The sequence below is a fragment of the Mirounga angustirostris genome, unplaced genomic scaffold (genome assembly GCF_029215605.1).
Source record: "Mirounga angustirostris isolate CCGP_5_RB_7025 unplaced genomic scaffold, mMirAng1.0.hap1 SCAF_9, whole genome shotgun sequence".
Lineage (NCBI taxonomy): Eukaryota > Metazoa > Chordata > Mammalia > Carnivora > Phocidae > Mirounga > Mirounga angustirostris.
In genome coordinates this window covers 72596742-72617142 of record NW_026991717.1, presented here as the reverse complement: position 1 = coordinate 72617142, position 20401 = coordinate 72596742, and the positions used below count along the sequence as shown (strand labels likewise).

Below are 20401 nucleotides of genomic sequence, written 5' to 3'. Positions count from 1 at the left end.
GGCTACAGCGGTGCGCAGGCGCCAAGGGTATATCCGGTGTGGTCGTTATTTCGCCAGGAGTTTGGGGATCGCAGGCCGGAGAACCGATTGTGTAGTCATGTCGGCGTCGGTAGTGTCGGTCATCTCGCGGTTCTTGGAAGAGTACTTGAGCTCCACTCCCCAGCGTCTGAAGTTGCTTGACGCGTACCTCCTGTACATACTGCTGACCGGGGCGCTGCAATTCGGTTATTGTCTCCTCGTGGGGACCTTCCCCTTCAACTCTTTTCTCTCGGGCTTCATCTCTTGTGTGGGGAGCTTCATCCTAGCGGGTAATGATTCTATACGTAATCGCAGTATATAACAATGTGTTTCCTTTGGTGCGCTGCTTTTATTCCCACAGCACTGTCTTTTATATCAGATCACCGCCTCGTGAAGTTATGAGAGGAGCCTGCATTGCCCTCTTTTGTGAGTGGGGAAATTGAGGCTCAGAAAGGTTGCAACAAGTCTAATACCAAACAGCCGCCTAGGAGATGGAATTCTGGAGAAACCCCCTTCATGCTGCTCAACTTGATGATCCACTTCACTTCATATTGGTCCAGGAAAACTCCATTTCAACTTCCACTTAGCTTTAACATACATTTAAAGTTGGTAGACCTTTAAAGTGGAAAACCCAACTCTGAAGCATCTCTGTCACCTCGGCCTAATCACTGCTAACCGCTAGTGAAACGGTTCAGTGAACAGTGTAAGAAATATATAGGTGGTTTGCTTGTTGAATCAGCCTTTACGTGACTTTGGCTTTTAGCTGCTCTTACTTCTTTCTTTTCTCTCTCTTTTTTTTTTTAAGATTTTATTTATTTATTTGACACAGAGAGAGCCAAGCAGGGGAGTGGCAGGCAGAGGGAGAGGGAAAAGCAGGCTCCCTGCTGAGCCGGATGTGGGTTCGATCCCAGGACCCTAGGATCATGACCTGAGCTGAAGGCAGATGCTGAACTGACTGAGCAACCCAGGCAACCCTCCTACTAATTTCTTGTGGATGAAGCTGTTACTTCATTGTCCTGAACTCAAGTTTTATTCACATAGCTCTATTTTATTTTTTTTATTTTTTATTTTTTTAAGATTTTATTTATTTGAGAGAGAGAATGAGAGACAGAGAGCACGAGAGGGGGGAGGGTCAGAGGGAGAAGCAGGTTCCTTGCTGAGCAGGGAGCCCGATGCGGGACTCGATCCCGGGACTCCAGGATCATGACCTGAGCCGAAGGCAGTCGCTTAACCGACTGAGCCACCCAGGCGCCCCAACACATAGCTCTATTTTAGCAGTATTATTCCGAAGCCCAGCATTTGATACCTTGTAGACTGCCATATTTAACAAGAGCTTACTGTCCATAATTTTTTGCCAAAATCTGACCTTTCTGGTCCAGTAAGAACTCAAGTGAATACTAAGTTCAGGCCTGGCCCATCAGAGTTAGCCAGTCCACTTTATAGGTGGCCACCAGATGGGCCTGTCCAGTCAGTGGTATTGCCTTCTCTCTGACCTTGAGAACATGGCAGAACTCTTTTTTTTTTTTTCCAGTGTGATTATTATCAGTCAGACCATCAATTGTATTTTGAGTCTAATACAAGATACTGGCTTTGAGGGTGCATCATGTTTATGTTTCTTGTCCTCAGTGAGTTTACAGTCTAGTTGGGGCATAGACAAAATATAGCTTTAGAATCATTTATAGTGCTTCTCTGCTTATAGATGTATGGAATGCTTTTTACACAAACGTTAGTTCAGGCTCATACCAGGGTTACTCTACCTTCTCTTTCAGAACTTAAAATAAGCCTAAGGACTTAATGACATGTGCACTAGTCTGGTCTGGAGTTGTAGAGTTAATAGCCTGTTAACTGGATATTTCATATGATCTTTGAGTTTTGTTTTTTTTTTTTTAAAGATTTTATTTATTTATTTGAGAGAGAGAGAATGAGAGACAAAGAGCACGAGAGGGAAGAGGGCAGAGGGAGAAGCAGACCCCCTGCTGAGCAGGGAGCCCGATGCGGGACTCGATCCCGGGACTCCAGGATCATGACCTAAGCCGAAGGCAGTCGCTTAACCAACTGAGCCACCCAGGCGCCCATGATCTTTGAGTTTTGTACTAGATGACCAAGACCCGGTTCTCTGTGGCAGCATCCTGGCTATCAGGAGTTCAAATGTTACCACCGCCATATACATCAGATAAGCTACCCTTTTTGTTTCAGATTCCTGACTTCCTACCCCGCACCCCCACGTCTCCACTGCTCCCTCCACCCCCCCTCCCAATCCGGACTGTTTGTGACTAAGAATTTTATTATCCAGACTGCAGAAGGAATTTTGAGAACCTCTAGTGACTTTTGTTTGATGATTTTGTCTTCCAGGTCTGTGAGAGTAGGAATGGGGTGGGGTCTAAGTTGATTGAAAAGAAAGTTTCTTGCTGAAGTCACCCTGGCTTCATAAGCCTCTTAAGGTTAAGAATGCCTCCTCAGGACTACATGGAAGAGTGTGATTTACTGAAGAGTGGGTGTGGACTACAGTTGTAGATTATTAGTGTGATAAAACCAGAAGATTTCTTTGAACAGATAATTTTTTCTTATGCCAAGTCCTGCTTTTGAGGCTGTTGTAGCTAAAAATGAGTTGGCAGACTCCCCTCCTCCCCAGTCTTTGAAGAGAATGTCTAGTGAAAGGGCACAATAATAGTGGAATCAGTATGGGGGACTGGGATTTCCAGAGCTGTTAGATAACAGGTAATTGGGCCAGAGAAATGAAAGTCGCTTCAGGAAAAGGAAGGATTCCTGACGATCTATGGTTACCATCAAAAGGTATCATTTGCATTTCTTTCGACAGCATTGCCCTTACTAGATCCTAACTTTTGTGCCATTTGTTAGCCCAGATCCTCAACAGGAGATGTTTTAATGGGAAATTTGAAATTTGGAATTTATCCTTTGTTGTGATTATTGGGAAGGGAAGCCTTGTACCTTATTTACTGTGCTGGGTTTCTCATTTTCCGGTGGTTGGTTTCCTGTTGGAAGAGAAGGGAGGAGGCCTGTTTAGCTGGAGAATGGGAATTGTAGGAGATAATGATGAAGGTTTAGGTAGTGCTGGATGCTAGAGCTTTGACAGGGCCAGGCCAAGGATTTTATTCTGTAGGTAATAGGAAAGCATCTAAGGATTTTATTTTATTTTTAAATTCAATTTTATTTATTTTTAAAAGTTTATTTATTTATTTAGTTAAGCAATCTCTACACCAACGTGGGGCTCGAACTTACAACCCTGAGACCAAAAGTTGCATGCTCTTCTGACTGAGCCAGCCATGCGCTTACCCCGCCCACCTTTTTTTTTTTCTTTAATTTGAGTAAGGGAGAGACTTAGAATTGTGTTAGCCTACACTAGATGAATTGGAGGGAAAAGTTGTTTAGTTTGGTTTCCTGATTTCTTTTTGGCAGTCTGTTTTCTTCCATTCCTTCTGCATGTGTTAATTAAGCATATGCTCTTTGAAAATTGATCAGTATATTTTTAACCAATATAGAATGCTATCACACTTTAAAAAAAGCCTGGTGTTATTTGGTCTCTGGAAATGATCTGTTTACTTCTACTCCCTTATGGCTGGGAGACTTACCCATGGTTTTAAGAAGGAGCCAGAGATAGAAAATTGCCATTGAAATTTTTTTTCTTTTTTGGATCAACAGTGTAAAGTATAGTAAGCTTTAAAAGACAAATTTCAGATTTCCTTAGCAGCTGACTGTTTATCTTATGGTTAGATATCTCTAGCTGAGGACATCTGTCCCTTTGTTAGGGTATCATTCCCGTGTTGGCAGCCCTTCTAGTTTCCTTTTTTGCCTAAGTGAAATTCCTCTTTCTGCTCATTCAGAGTGCTATTTAGGAGCGATAAGTAGAAAACATGAAGACCTTTTTAAATAAGTCTTTGATCTTGAAATCAGTTAAGTCATTTTTACAACTTTTGTCTATTTTATTCTCTATATGAAACAGTTTTGGATTTTTTAAAAAGATTTATTTATTTGAGAGAGAGCGAGTGTGCTTGAGAGGAGGGGAGGGGCAGAGGGAGAGAGAGAGAATCTCGAGCAGACTCCCTGTTGAGCAGGGAGCCAGATGTGGGGCTGGATCTTACCACCCTGAAATCATGATCTGAGCTGAAATAAAGAGTTGGATGCTTAATCGACTGAGCCACCCAGGCTTTTTGGATTTAAAAAAAAATAGTTTTGTTTCTTCCAGTTTATAAATCCAAAAGCAGTGTGAATTTGAAAGGCAAGGACACCTAATCCAGAGTATTTTCTATCTCATGGGAGCTATTGGTCCATGTGGACTGGGGTCCAGCATTTCTTTGGGCATTATCTGTCAGATTTATGGGCCCTAGTATTATCTACCATAATTGCTCTCCAAGAGATTGGAGGTTTGCTAACCTTGTGCCTGAGAGTCCTGTTTCTAAATCTTTCATAGCTGTTGCTAGCTCTCCATCGTTGGTGACTCAGGCTCTCAGTACCTTTTATCTAGACCACTGTAACCTTCCTCACTAGTCTCCCAGGCTTGATGTGACTTGCAAATGTGATCATGCCACTCCCTGTGGAAATACCAGTCTTGTGGTTCCCAGTGAAAAGTTAAAAATCTTTTTTGTGGCACCAGGTTCTTTCATGCTCTGGTCCCATCCATATCTCCAGCTTCATCTCTTACCTCTGCTTCTTCTGTACTTTATACCCCCGCATTACTGAGTTACTTGGTATTCTCTGAAGATGCTGTGATGTCTCAAGCTATTTTACCTTTGCTTGACTGCCTGGGAAATTCCTTCACTTCTTAGACAGCTCAGCTCAAGTGCTGCTTCCCTTTGGAACCCTTCCCTGACTCTTCCAGCATATTTGGGCCTTTTTTTCTGTATTTCTGTTTCACCTGTCTGTGGGGGAGAAGGAGGTAGGGAGGAAGGGTGGGAGGGAGGGAAGTGATACTGTGCTGTATTTGTTTGCGTGTCTTTCTTCTGGAAGGTGAGCCCCTTGAGGATAGGGGCTGTCTTTTCATCTCTGCATTGTTACTGCTTAACACTGTATATGTTAAATTGTGACTGCACCTATAATAAGTAAGTGAATACTAAGCAGTCCCCCCTAGTACCTAGTCTAGTGCTTATACCTGGTAGGCATCCAATATATGTGCCAGATTCTCTGCCAAGGTACTGAGGATGAGCTGTGAGACACACAGACATGGTCTCTGCTGTCCCTGAGTTTATAACCTAGTGGGAGATACAGACAGATAATTGGATATAGTGCTGTGATGGAGAAGTCTTGGTGAAAATAGGAATACACATGGGCACTCAGCTTTGCTCAGTGGTCCTATAATACTTCCCTCATATGTTTGCTTTTCCAAAATATGCATCATAACTTCTCTCTTAACTCTTCCGTATTTCCTGTTTTCCTTTGTTCTCAGTTGATGATCTTGTTTTATTTATTTATTTTTACTAAAAAGGTAGACAGGAATCCTTTCGTCTTCCCAGCGAGGGATCATAGCAGCTCATCTGCACTGGTACCCCCTTACTCTTTGACTTACTTCCCATGATAATGGTTGGTGTGTTCCTTTCCTGTCCAATGCCAACTCCTTCACTTGGGCAGAAGAGCCGATGTTCTCTTGCTCCCTCAGGGACTCTGAACCTCTGCGATCATCTTTCCGTTCTGCATTATTAATATCTCTGCTGGATCATTCCCATCATATGAGCATGCTATAATATTGTCCAAATAAAAAAATGTTTATTTGGCCTAAGATACCCCTCCAGCTGCCATTCTCTTTCTTCCCAATCATCAGAGAATGCCATGAAAGAATAGTCTAGTTGCTCTTTTTGCTTTCTCACTTTTCATTCATTCCTCACCCCACTCTTGTGGTCTGTCTTCACCACTCCGGCTAAACTACTCTTGCCATCTTGCCAAATCTAATGGCCATTTCCCTCACCTTGCCTGAATGCACAGTGGCATTTAGCATTTAATATAGTTGGTTGCTGTCTTCTTTGTGAAGGACTTTCTTCTTGAAGCTTTTATAGCACTACACTCTCCTGGTTGTTCCTTCTCACCTCATTGGTTTTTCCTTCCTACTCTTTGTGCTAGGTGCTTCTCAGTCTGAGGACATGGTGCTAGACCCCTTGTGTTCTCTAATTCTTTTCCATAGATGAATTTAAATAATGTCTATATAACTACAGTTTACCACATTTATGTTTTTAGTTCTTACCCATTCCCTGCATTCCAAATTAGTAAATCCAGTTGCCCACTTGACAACTTCACTTGATGTCTGATATGAAACTCCAGGTTGAGGGGCGCCTGGGTGGCTCAGTCGTTGAATGTCTGCCTTCGGCTCAGGTCATGATCCCAGTGTCCTGGGATTGAGCCCCCCATTGGGCTCCCTGCTCGGCGGGGAGCCTGCTTCTCCCTCTCCCACTGCCCCTGCTTGTGTTGCCTCTCTAGCTGTGTCTCCCTCTGTCAAATAAATAAATAAAAAACCTTTAAAAAAAAAAGAAACTCCAAGTTGAACCTTTCCACCCAGCCATCTGCCTCTTCACCAGTCAGTACGTTGGTTGAAGCCAAAACTTTAGGAGGTTGCCTTGATCCCTTATTTCTGTTACTTCCCACATCCATGTCATCAGCAAGCCCTGTCTTCTCCAAAATATAGCCTGTATCTCTTCGGTTCATTTTTACTACCATTACCTGACCCTTCAGCTCCTATGCAGTTCCTCTTTCTCTTTAACTCCATAAACCACTCTCTGCTGCAGTTCTAGCAACCTTAACAATTATAAATCAGATTATTTTACTCATCTGCTCAAAACTCTGAAATGCTTTGTTGCACTTAGAACTACATCCAGACTCTTTCCTGAAGCTTAACAGGATTTGGCCCTTGTCTCCCTCTTGCCCTTAATCACTGTAGTCTAGTTAGTCTGACCTGTTAAACCTAGAACATGCCAAGACTGTTCTTGCTACCTGGAATGCTCTACCCGCAGATCTTTGCATGGTTGGCTCCTGTCTTTCAAATTTTGGTCTTAAGTAGCACCTCTTAGAGAGATCTCCTGCAACTACCAAATAAAAATAGCTTCCCAGTCACTCTCTTATTATCTTTTATTTTCTTCATAGCACATATCACTACGTGATATTTTCTTGTTTATTTGCTTACTTATATGTTTCTCTCTACTAAAGTGTAAGTTTCTTGGGAGCCAGACTCTTGTTCTGTGCCATGTTCCCAGCACCTGGGACAATGCATGGCACATAATAGATGTTCAGTAAATACTTTGCTGGATGAATGAGCATTTAAGGAGATAGATTAAATTAGAACTGCTTAAATGAAGCAAGTTCCCTTAGGAGGTAGTAAATTTCTTTCCATCTTTGGAAGTGTTTAGGGAGAGAATGAAGGATCATTAAGTGGAGGAGCTTTTTCAACAGACTTTGCCATTTTTGTATCCCATTGCATCTGAGGGATAGGACACCCCTGTCAGTAACACAGGCTCTGGAAGGTTTGTAATTCTCCACCTGGGGAAGGCTTGTCAGATTCTGGACGCGATGAGTATACTTTGGAAAACTTCCCAGGTGATCATGCAGCCTCCCCCAGTATGCCCACCCCCACCTCCTCTTGGGCATTATGAATCAAAATGGGTGTTGGTCTTTATAACTTGAAGGTCTTTTCCATCTCCATAGGACTCTTTTATTCTTATGTTGTCATTAAAATAAGCTGGGTGACTGACCACGGTAACCATACACATCAGTTCATTACCTTACTCACCCTCCTGGAGAGCTTCTCTTGACCCTCATATTTCCTGAAACACTACTCTATCTCTACCCTCCATCTCAATAGCCACTGTTAATAGTTTGGTGTCTCTTTCTCCAAATTTTTCCTAGGTTTCAACTAAAAGAAATGAGAAAATAATGATACCTATTTTTTTCTTAAGAGAAATATGGAATGGAATAATTTTTTGGCTTTTTTTCCACTAATATATCTTGGATATTTTTACTGTCAGCATGTAGAGAATTCTTTCTTTTTTTTTTTTGAATAATTGCATGGGATTTCATTGCATGTCTGTAGTGTAATTTATTGAAATAATCCCCTTGATGACATTTGGACTCTCTTCACTTTTTTTCAACTTTATGAACATGCTGTTAGAAATTCTTTGTTCTGTGAGATGAATTCCTTATTCAAAAAGTAAAAACATTTTAAATATTAATGGATATTGCCAGCTCTCCCAAATGGATGAACCAGTCTGTCCTCTCCACAGCAGGATTTTAATTGGTTGTCCTTGCTTCAATCAATGTCCTTCATATTTTGAAGGATCCAGGTGCTTGAAAAGATCAGTGGTGTTTCCACAGTGTTTACATGCTTAGACATAATGAAAACTGTTGCCGTGGTAATGGCCTCTGGAGAGCTAGTCTGGTAGTTTTCTGATCTTTGGGTTAGATGTCAGTTCAGTTTTCTTTCTTGATTGTGATGGAATGGATGCTAGCCTGAAGCGAATTTGGGTTTTCTTAAGTAGCGTAATTATTTAACACAGGCATAATGATATTTTGGGAAAGTGTACTCTTGGAGCTTCCTTTTCATGTCAGGTGGTGACCGTGGCTAATGTATCAGGTTGGCATCTTCAAGGATGTAGAATGTGGCAGGAGAAAGTTCTTTGTCAAGGTTATATAGTTTAGGTCTCTTGCATTTTTTGAGAGGAGCAGCTGCTAGAACTTTAAGATCACAGCTTATAATTATGAGGTCCTCATAGATTAGCATCTTATATTTATACTGTGTGCTTTCCAATATTATACACATTTTATTAGAAAATAATTCACAGTTTTACAACATTGTGTCATTCAGCCCAGCTTTGTTACTTTGTTACTGCCTCACCTGCATCCCAGTTGAGGTATAATTATAAACTTAAATCGGGAGATGAGAGAGTTCTGAAGATATTTTGGTTATATGTATCTTTTTCTGAGTAAGCTTTTGGTTTTTAGCCTGAGAAGTCATATTTTTTTCTTTTAACTTTAACAAGAGCGTAAAACATAAGTGTATAATCATGAATTCCTAAATTTGCCCATCTAGCCAGCACACAGAGCAAGCTACAGAACGTTCCCAGCACCCTAGAGACCTCCTCCTTGTACTTCCCTAGTCATTCCTCCTCCTGTGAAAGATAAAAACCACTATCCTGGCCTGTATTACCATAGATTGGTTGGCCTCGTGTTAAGCTTTATATATATGGAATCATACAGCATGTCTTTTTTGTGTCTGAGTTGTGTTGCTTAACATTGGTATTTGTGGAATGCATCCATATTGTGAAGTTCGTTTTTACTGCTAAATGGTATTTTATTGTGTGCATATGCCATAATTTACCCATTTTACTGTTGCGAGACATTTAGAGTGTTTCTAGTTTGGGGCTATCATGGGTATCATTCCTTTGGATGCACTTACGTATCATTTCTGTTAGAATTATTGGGACATAGGGTATGGGTGTGTTCATTAGCGGTCATACTTGTTTTATATTTCTAGATAATCGTTTTCATCTTTTGCTTCTTGTGCAGTTTGCCTCAGGATACAGATCAACCCACAGAACAAAGCGGATTTCCAAGGCATCTCCCCAGAGCGAGCCTTTGCTGATTTTCTCTTTGCCAGCACCATCCTGCACCTTGTTGTAATGAACTTCGTTGGCTGAATTATTCCCATTTATTTAATTGGGGAGTAGGAGACTAGAAGAATGTAAGTACTGATCATATCCCTTGTCCTGTAATGTTGATTTTGGGAATAGAAATTGAGTGTGGCTGGTTTTGATTATGGTTACCAAGGTTCCCATATTGCTGATAAGACACTTGGAAGAATTTTCTATAAGAATGCAAAGTATGCATTAATATCATCATGATTCATCAGTGCTGCCTTTCTTGGTCATTGCCTTCCCTTTTCACTGTTTTGCAGATCATTAAGATAACAAAATAAGTTTGCCTGTAGCTAATACATTAATATCTACATCAATAACTCCATGAAAACAACTAAGGTCTTGGGAGAGACGTAAATTGTAGCTTCTGCCTGTAGATTTGCTCTGTAATTTTTTTTTCTGATTTTGATCTCAGATAACTTTAAATGCGGGGCCATTGTCCCCCCTGGTACCTAGTCTAGTGCTTATACCTGGTAGGCATCCAGTATATGCTGAATGAATGACTATGGCCACTTACTAATAATTTGTGTGCTGAAGTGGAAATAAATGAAGATATTGGATTAGCTTGGGAGAAGACTTTAAAATCTAGGATGAGATGTCATTTGGTTCATTTGCCATTTTCCCTTTATTCACAGTAGAGCTCCTTATTTTCTAAATAAACTTACGTAGAATCTCAGTGTGTAAAACGGCAATGGTGCCAGAATTGTTCTGATTGACAGAGTTGAGAAGCCCTCTCTGCTTGGTCTTTCTTTCAGGGGTGATATGCCCTTCCCTGTATCCCTCCCTTCCAGGCAGAATCCTAAATCTCTGAGAAGTACATGAGTGTTTTCCAAACTGTATGTCGATGCTGTTATTTTGTATATGAGAAAAAGGGGGCCTTCCGTGGCCACACAGCTAAGAGGTTTCAAAGTAGTGCCTTAGCCAGTGGTGCTCTTGGCCTAGTGCTCTTCCAGTAGCCCACCTAGCTTCCTGATGAATGAATGGGCTCTTTTCTGTGCCTTTCCACTACAAAATTTAGTGTTGTTGCTGTTGGGTGGCAGACAAAAAAAGAACTTAGGAAACGTTATCTTTTTTGGGGGAAGAATTTCCCAGAATGGACCTCTTTCTGTCACTACTTAGAAATCTATCATTTTTTACTAATCAGCAATATAATGCATGAATTAGCAACCATGTACAAAGTGTATGCAATAATGTGACAAGGGCTGTACATCAGTTTTGGCATAAATGAATCTGTTAACTGACAATGTTCTGTGAATTCTTTCCATTATTGATAATAGCCTCAAAAACAGTTCTGTTAATTCAGGTAAGGTTTCATTTTTGGTAGTGGTAAGTTCTGTGGTTTATTTCAGTGAAAAAGTTTGAGAAGTACTTCTTTCTACTATTCTTTAATTTTTAAAAATTTATTTATTTGACAGGGAGTGCACAAGCAGGGGGAGCAGCAGAGGGAGAGGGAGAAGCAGGCTGCCCACTGTTCAGGGAACCCAATATGGGGCTTGATCCCAGGGCACTGGGATCATGACCTGAGCTGAAAGCAGACGCTTAACCGACTGAGCCACCCCGGTGTCCCTCTTTCTACCTTCTGAGTTTGTATAAATATTGAGAACTCACTTGGAAACTATTTTAAAAGTGTTTTGGCACACTATACATAGAGCTGAGTTATATACAATTTAGCTCTTTGGACACCTGGTCAGGACTTGAGTTGTCCCCTGTCCCTCCCCTTACCACACCTTCTTTGTGCCAGTCAGTGCCTTGTTACCGGGAAAGTAGGAGAGAAGGCGTATAAACACAGCAGTTAAAATTTAGCACAGTTATGGGGTGCCTGAGTGGCTCAGTCGTTAAGCGTCTGCCTTTGGCTCAGGTCATGAGCCCAGGGTCCTGGGATCGAGTCCCACATCAGGCTCCCTGCTTGGTGGGAAGCCTGCTTCTCCCTCTCCCACTCCCTCTGTTTGTGTTCCTACTCTCACTATCTCTGTCTCTGTCAAATAAATAAATAATTAAAAAAAAAAATTCACAGTTAAAGCCACACCAAAGATCCGAACACAGTGCTGTGGGAGTCCAGAGAAGGGAGCTATTTGCCATTTGGGAGTGGAGGCAGCAGACAAAGTGTCTGAGAATAATAACTCCTTGACCAAAGCTAGAAAACCAAACCACTAACATTGTCCTTCACTTGGCAAACCTCATGAGTCACTCATGGGCTCTCTGATATTAACCTTGCTGGAAAGGTCCTAAGTCTTCTGACTGCCTTACTTTAGATTACTAAAATTATTTTTTCTAGATGAGTCATGTGTATGCTTAGGAAGGGAACAGAGCAAACAATTCAAGGATGTTCTGTAGGCTCAGGGAGATACCAAATCATGGAAAATGATTTCCTAGGGCTGTCGTGATTGGAGGAGGACTCTGCTGCTTAGTATTTCAAAATTATGACAAAAACAGAGACAAAAAAGCAGGCTCAGCAGGAACTGCATACTGCAGACCATATTAACATCTTATGGCCACCTGTTCATTTGGGAATTATGGGCCCAAGGTACGGCAAAATCCTCCAATGACCGAGTACAGTGTTAAATCATTCTATAGACCGTGTGCTCATTGAAAAATCCTCCTCTCTGGGACACTGCCCAAAAGGTTTTTCACAGAGATCTTTCATTTGACATAAGTTATACTGTCCTGCCTTTAATATTTTTTAAACGTACATCAATTTACCCTTCTTGTGTGCCTCTAACTCAGCTCTATGTATAGTATGCCAAAACACTTTTAAAATCGTTTCCAAGTGAGTTCTCAATATTTATACCAACTCAGAAGGTAGAACAAAACAGATTGAACATTCTCCATATCTGCCAAGTACATTGAGGGCTGGGTGTAAAAAGAATAAACATCTATAATGTACTCCTCTTACATGAATTGGGGGATGACATTTAAAACCAGCAGCTACTCTGAAAAAGGCAGATCAAAAGAAAATGGCATTGAGTTAAAAAGATAAATTTATTCAAGGAGAAGTAAATAAATTAACAGATAGAGCTCACCATGGGTCAGGCTTTAAATGCTTCTTGTTCTGTGTCTTTATTTTCAAAATAACCTCATGAGGATAGGTTTGCTAATTCCATTTATAGGTAAGAAATCCAGTCTGACTTCAGAAAAATTTTTTTATACCCTATTTTTCTTAAGTTCGTTTACTATAAAGTAGTTGACAGTTGCAGTGTTAAAGAAATGTGTTTAAAAAGTTAGTTATTACTGTTCTCCCCTTATCATTTTCCTTCTTTGCTCTTACTATGATAGTTTAAAAAATACGGAAAAGTACAGAGAATAATGTAACCAACCGCTAGGAGGAATTAAGATTTTGAACAGATTAGGGGCTCCTGGGTGGCTCAGTTGGTTAAGCTCAGGGTCCTGGGATCAAGCCCTGCCTCAGGCTCCCCGCTCAGCGGGAAGTCTGCTTCTCCCTTTCCCGTTGCCCCTCCTCCTTGCTCCTGCTTGCACTTTCTCTCTCTCTCCCTCAAATAAGTAAATCTTAAAAGATTTTGAACAGATTAGACATTGTAGATTGAGCTAAAGTTCCCTTTGAATCCCTCTCTAGTCCCTTTCCTTCCTTCTGCTATAAGACCTGAGCTTCATGACAGTTTCTTTCAGCCAGGACTAATGTAAAACCTAGGTCTGTTAACATAGTTTTTTCCAACCTTCAGCCTTTGTGGTCTTTGAAAACACATCCTATGGTTGCAAGCACTCAGTTGGCAGCACTGGTTTATATAGGTGGCTGTCCCAGGGGCCAAGAATCAACTCATATTTATTTTTTTATTTTTGTTTTTATTTTTTAAATGATACTTACTTTGAGATTACTTTATTTTTAAGCCGTCTCCACACCCAACATGGGGCTCGGACTCATGACCCTGGGATCAGGAGTTGTATGTTCTACCGACTGAGCCAGCCAGGTGCCCCACTCATGGTATTTTTTTTAGATTATCATAAAAATGAAAATGCAAAAGTAAAAAATGCTCCTCGTGAGCTTCGGAGTTGTTGATCAGTGTCTGTCACTTAGGTGGCTGTAAATCTGCTTTGAATGAATGTCTGATGCGGAAGTTCAGTAGATTTGAATATATTAAAATTTACATAGTATCTAAATATTTCCTGTGTTGTTTCTTCATGTCTCTTTGTGAAAGTTTTTAAAAAAATTGTCAGCTTATCTAAGGGGTTTTGAAGGGAAGTGAAGAGAAGAGGGACATAGCTACATTGGGTCACGGTTTGGGAAGGAAAATTCCTGATGACATACATGGTCGCTGGATCTGAGGGAAAGTGAACCAGGCAGAAAGGGACAAGCCTGAGCTTGGAAATAAGCTCAGCCTAGAGGGAGGTTGTTTGCCAAATGCTCAAATGCTCTTGTTAAAATTTTGTTAGTGTTGCTTTGTTTTTATAATGGAGGCCACAGATCTTTAAAAATTCATAGTATTTAATCCTGGTTGGAACAAGGGGACTGACAGGACTGGGCCGAACAGAACTCTGACGGGCAGTGCTATTTACAAATAATTGCTGTTGACTTTTCGAATTTATCAGTAAAGTACAATAGTCCCCTCTTATCTGTGGAGGAAACATTCCAAGACCCCCAGTGGATGTAGTACTGAACCCTACATATACTAGTGTTTTTCTTATATATATATATACCTATGATAAAGTTCAGTTTGTCAGGCACAGGAAGAGATTAATAACAGTTACTACTAACAAAATAGAATAATTGTAATAATATACTGGAATTAAAGTTTTGTGAATGTGTGATCAGAATCTCTTACTGTCCTGTGTTCACCCGTCTTGTGATGATGTGAGATGAGAAAATGCCTACATGATGAGATAAAACGAGGGGAATGATGTAGGCGCTGTGACCTAGCATTTGGCTACGTTTACCTGACAGTATGTCAGAAGGTGGGTCATCTGCTTCTCCTGTGATAGACTGCAGTAACTTTAACTAGGAATACGGGGGTACTAGTGTGTAGTGTCCTAGAAAATTACCTCTGGAAGGGAATCTAAATATTATTCTTTAGGCTCTGCTGCCACCTAGTGGGGTTGTACGTTTCAAATGCTGAGAATGTACTATGAAGCAAAAGAAAAGTTGAGTTGTGGGGGGGAAACCACTGATAGCTTTGTGATAAAATCTAGTTTATTTCTAGTCACATGAGGGCAGCAGAGGTCCAAGTGGGCTTAGATGCTGGGTGGGGGTTGCTTTACATTCTGACCAGAGGTGAGCAGTGTGGAGTTAAGGCACAAAAGGTCATGCAATCCTAAAGTGGTTTAGGGATTTTGTTACCCAGGGAAGACCTCAAGTGCATGGAGACCCACAGATTTTCCCTTTGTTTCTTTTTCTTACCTTGTCAGTTCGAGAGCTCCTTTTTTTAGTTCATTCTAGGCCCGTTTTTGCTCCCATCATGACTTCCACTGGTAATAATCTTTAATTTTTTGTTTGGGGGGAGCTGTTTAGTTCTTATTCCACTTTCTCTTTGACATTTCATCTTATATTGAATTAGATCTAGCCACCAAGTAAGTTCCCAGAAAGGGAACTATTTTAAATTTGAGGAACGTATTTTGAGCTAAGCACATAGTATGATCTTTTTTTTCCCAACCCCCTTTTTCTCCAGTTGGAGGAGATGAATTCTTTAGCCATTATTCTTAAAACCCTGAATCTGCTTATTTTATTTACTAAAAAGCCACTAATTAATGACTAATTAGTGATTGAGCTCTATTTTGTATTTGGTCTGTTTAAAGCTACCCATAAAAAAAATAATTAAGTATTGTGTTTATGAAGTTCATTACTGCCCTAATTCCTTGCGTTCTGTCTCTGTCCTTGCAGCTTGGATGATTCCTTCTCCGTGTCATCCCTGCCCCCAAGTCGTATAGGATTCTCTTCTGGGGCCCCCTGTGTACATCACTAATGCTGCCCTTAACCAAGAGTTATGAAACTGTTCATTCGCTTTCCTGTCTCTCCCACTGAACTCTTGAATTTCCTGAAGGCTTAGCACAGGGCTAACAGTCACTGTGCATGTTTGTTGAATGAGTGTATGAATAAATAATTTCAACTCTAAGAAAGTGCTATAAAAATAGCTAAATCAGTAGTTATATGGATGCTAAGACATGGGAAATGCTGTGGAAGAAAGAAGCCAAGGAAAAAATTCGTAGGAAGGGCTGTAGGGTGGGGCGTAAGCATGAGACTAGAAATTGGAAGACCTGCATTGTAGATTTTGCTCTGTTAACTAGTTGATTGGACACATAAGCTTGTTTCTGAGGCCCAGTTTCCCTGTCTGCACAGTGAGGGAATTGGCCTGGATATTCATCAGTCTCTTACAGCTGCTACAGCCTGTGATTATTAGAATTCATGATAGTTCTCATTGTATGTCAGGTGATTCGTGCCATTTGTGTGGATCATCAGTTGAACTTGGTTTTTTTTTTTTTCATCAGTTGTTGCTTTTTATCCATATTACCAGATTTCCATCATCCATTCACAGGAGGTGGAAAGTTAGTGTGGCTGTATGTAACAAAATGCACAATGTGTAAGACCTTTTACAAAATTAGATAACATTTATAAAATGTTTTATACTTATCACATTATTAGGCTTGTGAGACTCACATACACTCTTAGAAACGTTAACCCATGTGATCCTCATGGTCCACCCTATGATGGAGGTAGTTGAATAGTAGTATTCCCATTTTACACATGAGGTGATTAACCCTTGGTGAAGGGGTGCCTGGGTGGTGCAGTCGGTTAAGTGTCAACTCTTGGTTTTGGCTCAGGTCCTGATCTCAGGGTTGTGGGACTGAGCCCCGCATTGGGTTCCATGCTCAGTGTGGAGTAGGTTAAAGCTTCTCTCTCCCCCTCTCCTCCTGCCCTTCCCTGCCTTGCTTGCGTGCTCTCTCTCTCAAATAAATAAATAAGTCTTAAAAAAAAGCCCCACAAAACCTTGGTGAAATTTACATTTATTTGTTTAAAGATTTTGTTTGTTTATTTGACAGAGAGTGGACAAGCAGGGGGAGCGGGAGTGGGAGAGGGAGAAGCAGGCTCCCTGCTGAGCAGGGAGCCCAATGTGGGGCTCGATCCCAGGACTCTGGGATCATGACCTGAGCTGAAGGCAGATGCTTAACCCACTGAGCCACCTAGGCGCCCCTGAAATTTACATTTTTAAAAAGTAAAAGTAAAATCTATATCCAATGTGAGGCTCGAGCTCATGACCCCAGGGTCAAGAGTCCCATGCTTCACCGACTGAGCCAGCCAGGCTTCTCAACCCTAGTAAAATTTAGATTAACTTGTCCAGGCTTTAGAGCTAATAAGTGACCGAGTGGGAACTTGATAACAGACATTTTGACTCTAAACTTTTATATTCCTTCTCCTTTATTACATTCAGAGACTTTTGGATGATGAATATCTACATCTTCTTGTTAAAAGGTTTTCATTAAAAATATTAAACTTATCTTTTCTCAGTGGGAAAAACTTAGGAGAGATGATAAGAAAAGATGAAGGCAGGCTATCTAAAATGTTTCTGTGGGGCGCCTGGCTGACTCAGTTGGAAGAGTGTGCAGCTCTTGATCTCAGGGTCATGAGTTCGAGCCCCACATTGGGTATAGAGATTACATACATACATACATACATACATTCATAAATTAAAAAAAAAAGATGTGTTTGCAAAGTCGGTCATCTTGGGTTCAGAAGACATGCAAGAGAATGCAGATCAGGAGATCTGACTTTATCCAGAGAGGATGATGTTAGGCTCAGTGCTCTCCAGTAGAACTCTGCAATGTGGAAGTGTTCTAAGTCTGCGCCATCCAGTATGGTAGCTACTAGTCACGTGGTTTTGTTTTTTTTGTTTATAAAAAGATTTTATTTTTAAGTAATCTCTACATTCAGCGTGGGGCTCGAATTTACAACCCTGAGATCAAGAGTTGCGTCGTGCTCAAAAAAAAAAAAGTCAAATACTCTACCAACTGAGGCACTGCATTTTTAATTTTATTTAATTTTAACTAAGTTTAAATAGCCACGTATGGCTGGTGGCTTCAGTGTTAACACAGCCCTGGACAGATCTGTTAAACTATCAGGTTATCGCTTCCTCATCTATAAAAAGAGAGGATCAGACCAATTGATCTGCAAAGCTCCTGCCGTCTTTAGAAACACATGATTTGTGCCTTCTGAAATTGTGATTCAGATTGAGCTCGGAACCTAGAATTTCTGCAGAATGGTCTTGACCACATTTTCTCTAATTCCATCATTAATTGGGTGACCAGGATATCCAGGATGAAATGGGTTTGAAGGAAAATCAGTATTTGAGTGTATCTGCCCAGTGCTGGTGTCTGAATAGAGACATTGCTGGAGAATACAGATCCCAAATAGAAATGACCCTGTCTGGCATTATCTTTTGTATCTATACAGAGAATAATTATTTTTAACTTTGTGTTGTGCCTGGCTTTCTTTTAAGATGATGAGAACAGACTGATCAGATGGCACGGTCTTTTCTGCATGGGTGAAATAGACTGACGAAGTCATGTGAACTTTTCTCAGTAGGTTCTTCCATTTTGCATGTCTCGATCTCATGGGAAGCAGTTTTATTAGTTTCCTGAAACCTTTATTCCCTGGTTAGCAGTTGAAGCATTCTTCTGAGCTGTTGCATAGTCCAGTTTTGTTGAGTTAACATTTCAAAGAATCCTAGATCCTCTGCTTTTAGAATAGTATCTGGTAAATGTACTTTTGTCTTAAAAGAAGGGAGCACATCTTTGTTAAGTAGAATTTTCTGAAAACCATTATCAAAGAGATTTAATCTCATGAGTCATTTTTGCCTTCTAAATGGACCAGCCGCAGTATCTTGGATTTGTTTCACTGTTTTAATACCAGAGAAGCTCAGAACTTGACTTTTGTACTAAACTAGGATTTCTTTTATAATTCTGTGTCAAGGCTCCTCACTGAAATGGCCCTATGCTCTAGTCTGCTCTCACCTTGGCCATTAGAACTGATGCATTCATAGCTCATAGTCTGTAGCCAGAGAGTTTGCTTTAAGAAATTTGATGGAGTAGGGCACCTGGCTGGCTCAGTCCATGGAGTATGCAACTCTTGATCTCTGGGTTGTGAGTTTGAGCCCCATGTTGGGTGTAGAGATTACTTATTTAAAAAAAAAAAAAAACCACAATCTTAAAAAAAATTTGATGGAGTGAATAGGTGAGTTTTAATAGGCCTGTTTGTTCTTGGTTGGCCTGCGAATGCTTTTTGTTCCCTGTTTTTTGCTCTTTCTTTTTCTCACAATTCTGATGTAGGAATGTTTCTACAGTTTTATATCATTTCTCTAAGTACCATTGTTAGTGAAATAAAAGCACTCTGGCTAGAAGTCTAATAAGAGCTTTCCTTTAAGCTCTGATGCTAGAATCTGCAGGTCACCAGAACCAGTACACAGATAAGGTGTGGTGCCTTATAACCTGCCAGGGTAGCCCAGCTCTTCTGAAAGGTAGTGTTTTCCCATCTTTTTCAAGTCATGACACCCAGAGAAGATTGCAGTATTTTAATGGCACAGTGCAGGAAAAATGGCTGCTGATGGCCAGAAATATTGGAGCCCCTAAGGCTAAGGGTCACTTTCTGGCCGCACCCATCTTGCCGGGCACTAGGCGGGCCGCTCTCGTGGAGGGACTGGAAAGGAAGTCTGAGTTTGCTGGGGAGGGCTCTGTCTCACAGTGTACAGATCGCAATCTTGTGCAGCCTGCAGCAACGTGGCTGCTTCTCCTAGAGTTATCCTCCACCTTCTTGCCAAAAATAACCTATTGTTCAATTAAAATGAAATTATTTCTTCTATTTTGGTCCTTGGTTAAATCTGAGATTGGGAATTTTTCTCTACTTTTTCTCTCTTGAATTCTTCCTTTTACCCCCTATTCTCCAACTGAAATTTAGTGCTTTGTATGCTTTCTCCATCCAGAAAAGCCCTTTAGGCTAAGTTGCAGCCCCCTCACCTCCCAAGAGTTTGTGAGCTAGAGAGGTCAGAGTGACTTGTATAAAGTCGTGCACCTTATTTATTTATTTTGTTTGAAGATTTTATTTATTTATTTGACACAGAGAGACACAGCGAGAGAGGGAACACAAGCAGAGGGGGTGGGAGAGGGAGAAGCAGGCTTCCCGCTGAGCAGGGAGCCCGATCCCAGGACCCCGGGATCATGAACTGAGCCGAAAGCAGATGCTTAACCACTGAGCCACCCAGGCGCCCCAGTCATGCACCTTATTAACTGCAGAGCTGGAGTTAGAACCCACGCCTGCAATTCCTAGTAAGTTTTGCCTTGGTGTGCTTGGGATTCAGATTGGAACATTCATTTTTATGGATACCTTTATAAAATGTTCTGTGAAAAATATTTGCTTTAATCTGGTTGTTCTAGCTGGCTTAAATACTGTTTGGAATTTGGGAACCCCATAATTATCTTTGTGGGTTCAGAATTTAGATTGAAGGATTTGGGGCCCTGTCTTGTAGTATCGTTTAAGACATTTTTAAAAACCTTGAATGTCTCTCTTACCTTTCTCCTTCTTTCTTTTAGGTTCGCTTTTTGATTTCCTCTGCTTGAGAGCTTTGAGATGGCAACTTGGACACGTGGATTTTCTTCAGATTTATAGTTACCGATTCTGATTTGGAATGTAGGTGGAGAGCCCAGAGAAGCTCCCTTGCTTCTGTGTTAGAGCAGCTTTGTAATGAGCATTTATTACCATGACCTCTGCTTCCCATTAAGTGTAACCTTTTTGCCTTCCAAATTAAAATACTCCATGCCACTCC

General features: G+C 40.9%; 1 protein-coding gene across 1 annotated transcript; it reads left to right on the top strand.

The window, feature by feature from the left end:
• Positions 1–13: 13 nt before the first annotated feature.
• On the top strand, positions 14–20401 carry DAD1 (defender against cell death 1). The gene is made up of 3 exons (XM_045900516.3): positions 14–308; positions 9517–9691; positions 20169–20401. The coding sequence occupies exons 1-2, from the start codon at positions 98–100 to the stop codon at positions 9645–9647; spliced, it is 342 nt and encodes a 113-aa protein (XP_045756472.1). The 5' UTR covers positions 14–97; the 3' UTR covers positions 9648–9691; positions 20169–20401.

What these genes read in the sequence shown, in the direction of transcription:
- DAD1 (XM_045900516.3), top strand. Translation starts at nt 98, where the DNA reads ATGTCGGCGTCGGTAGTGTCGGTCATCTCGCGGTTCTTGGAAGAGTAC. An exon ending in GGGGAGCTTCATCCTAGCGG is followed by an intron (nt 309 to 9,516) that starts GTAATGATTCTA and finishes CTTCTTGTGCAG; the next exon opens with TTTGCCTCAGGATACAGATC.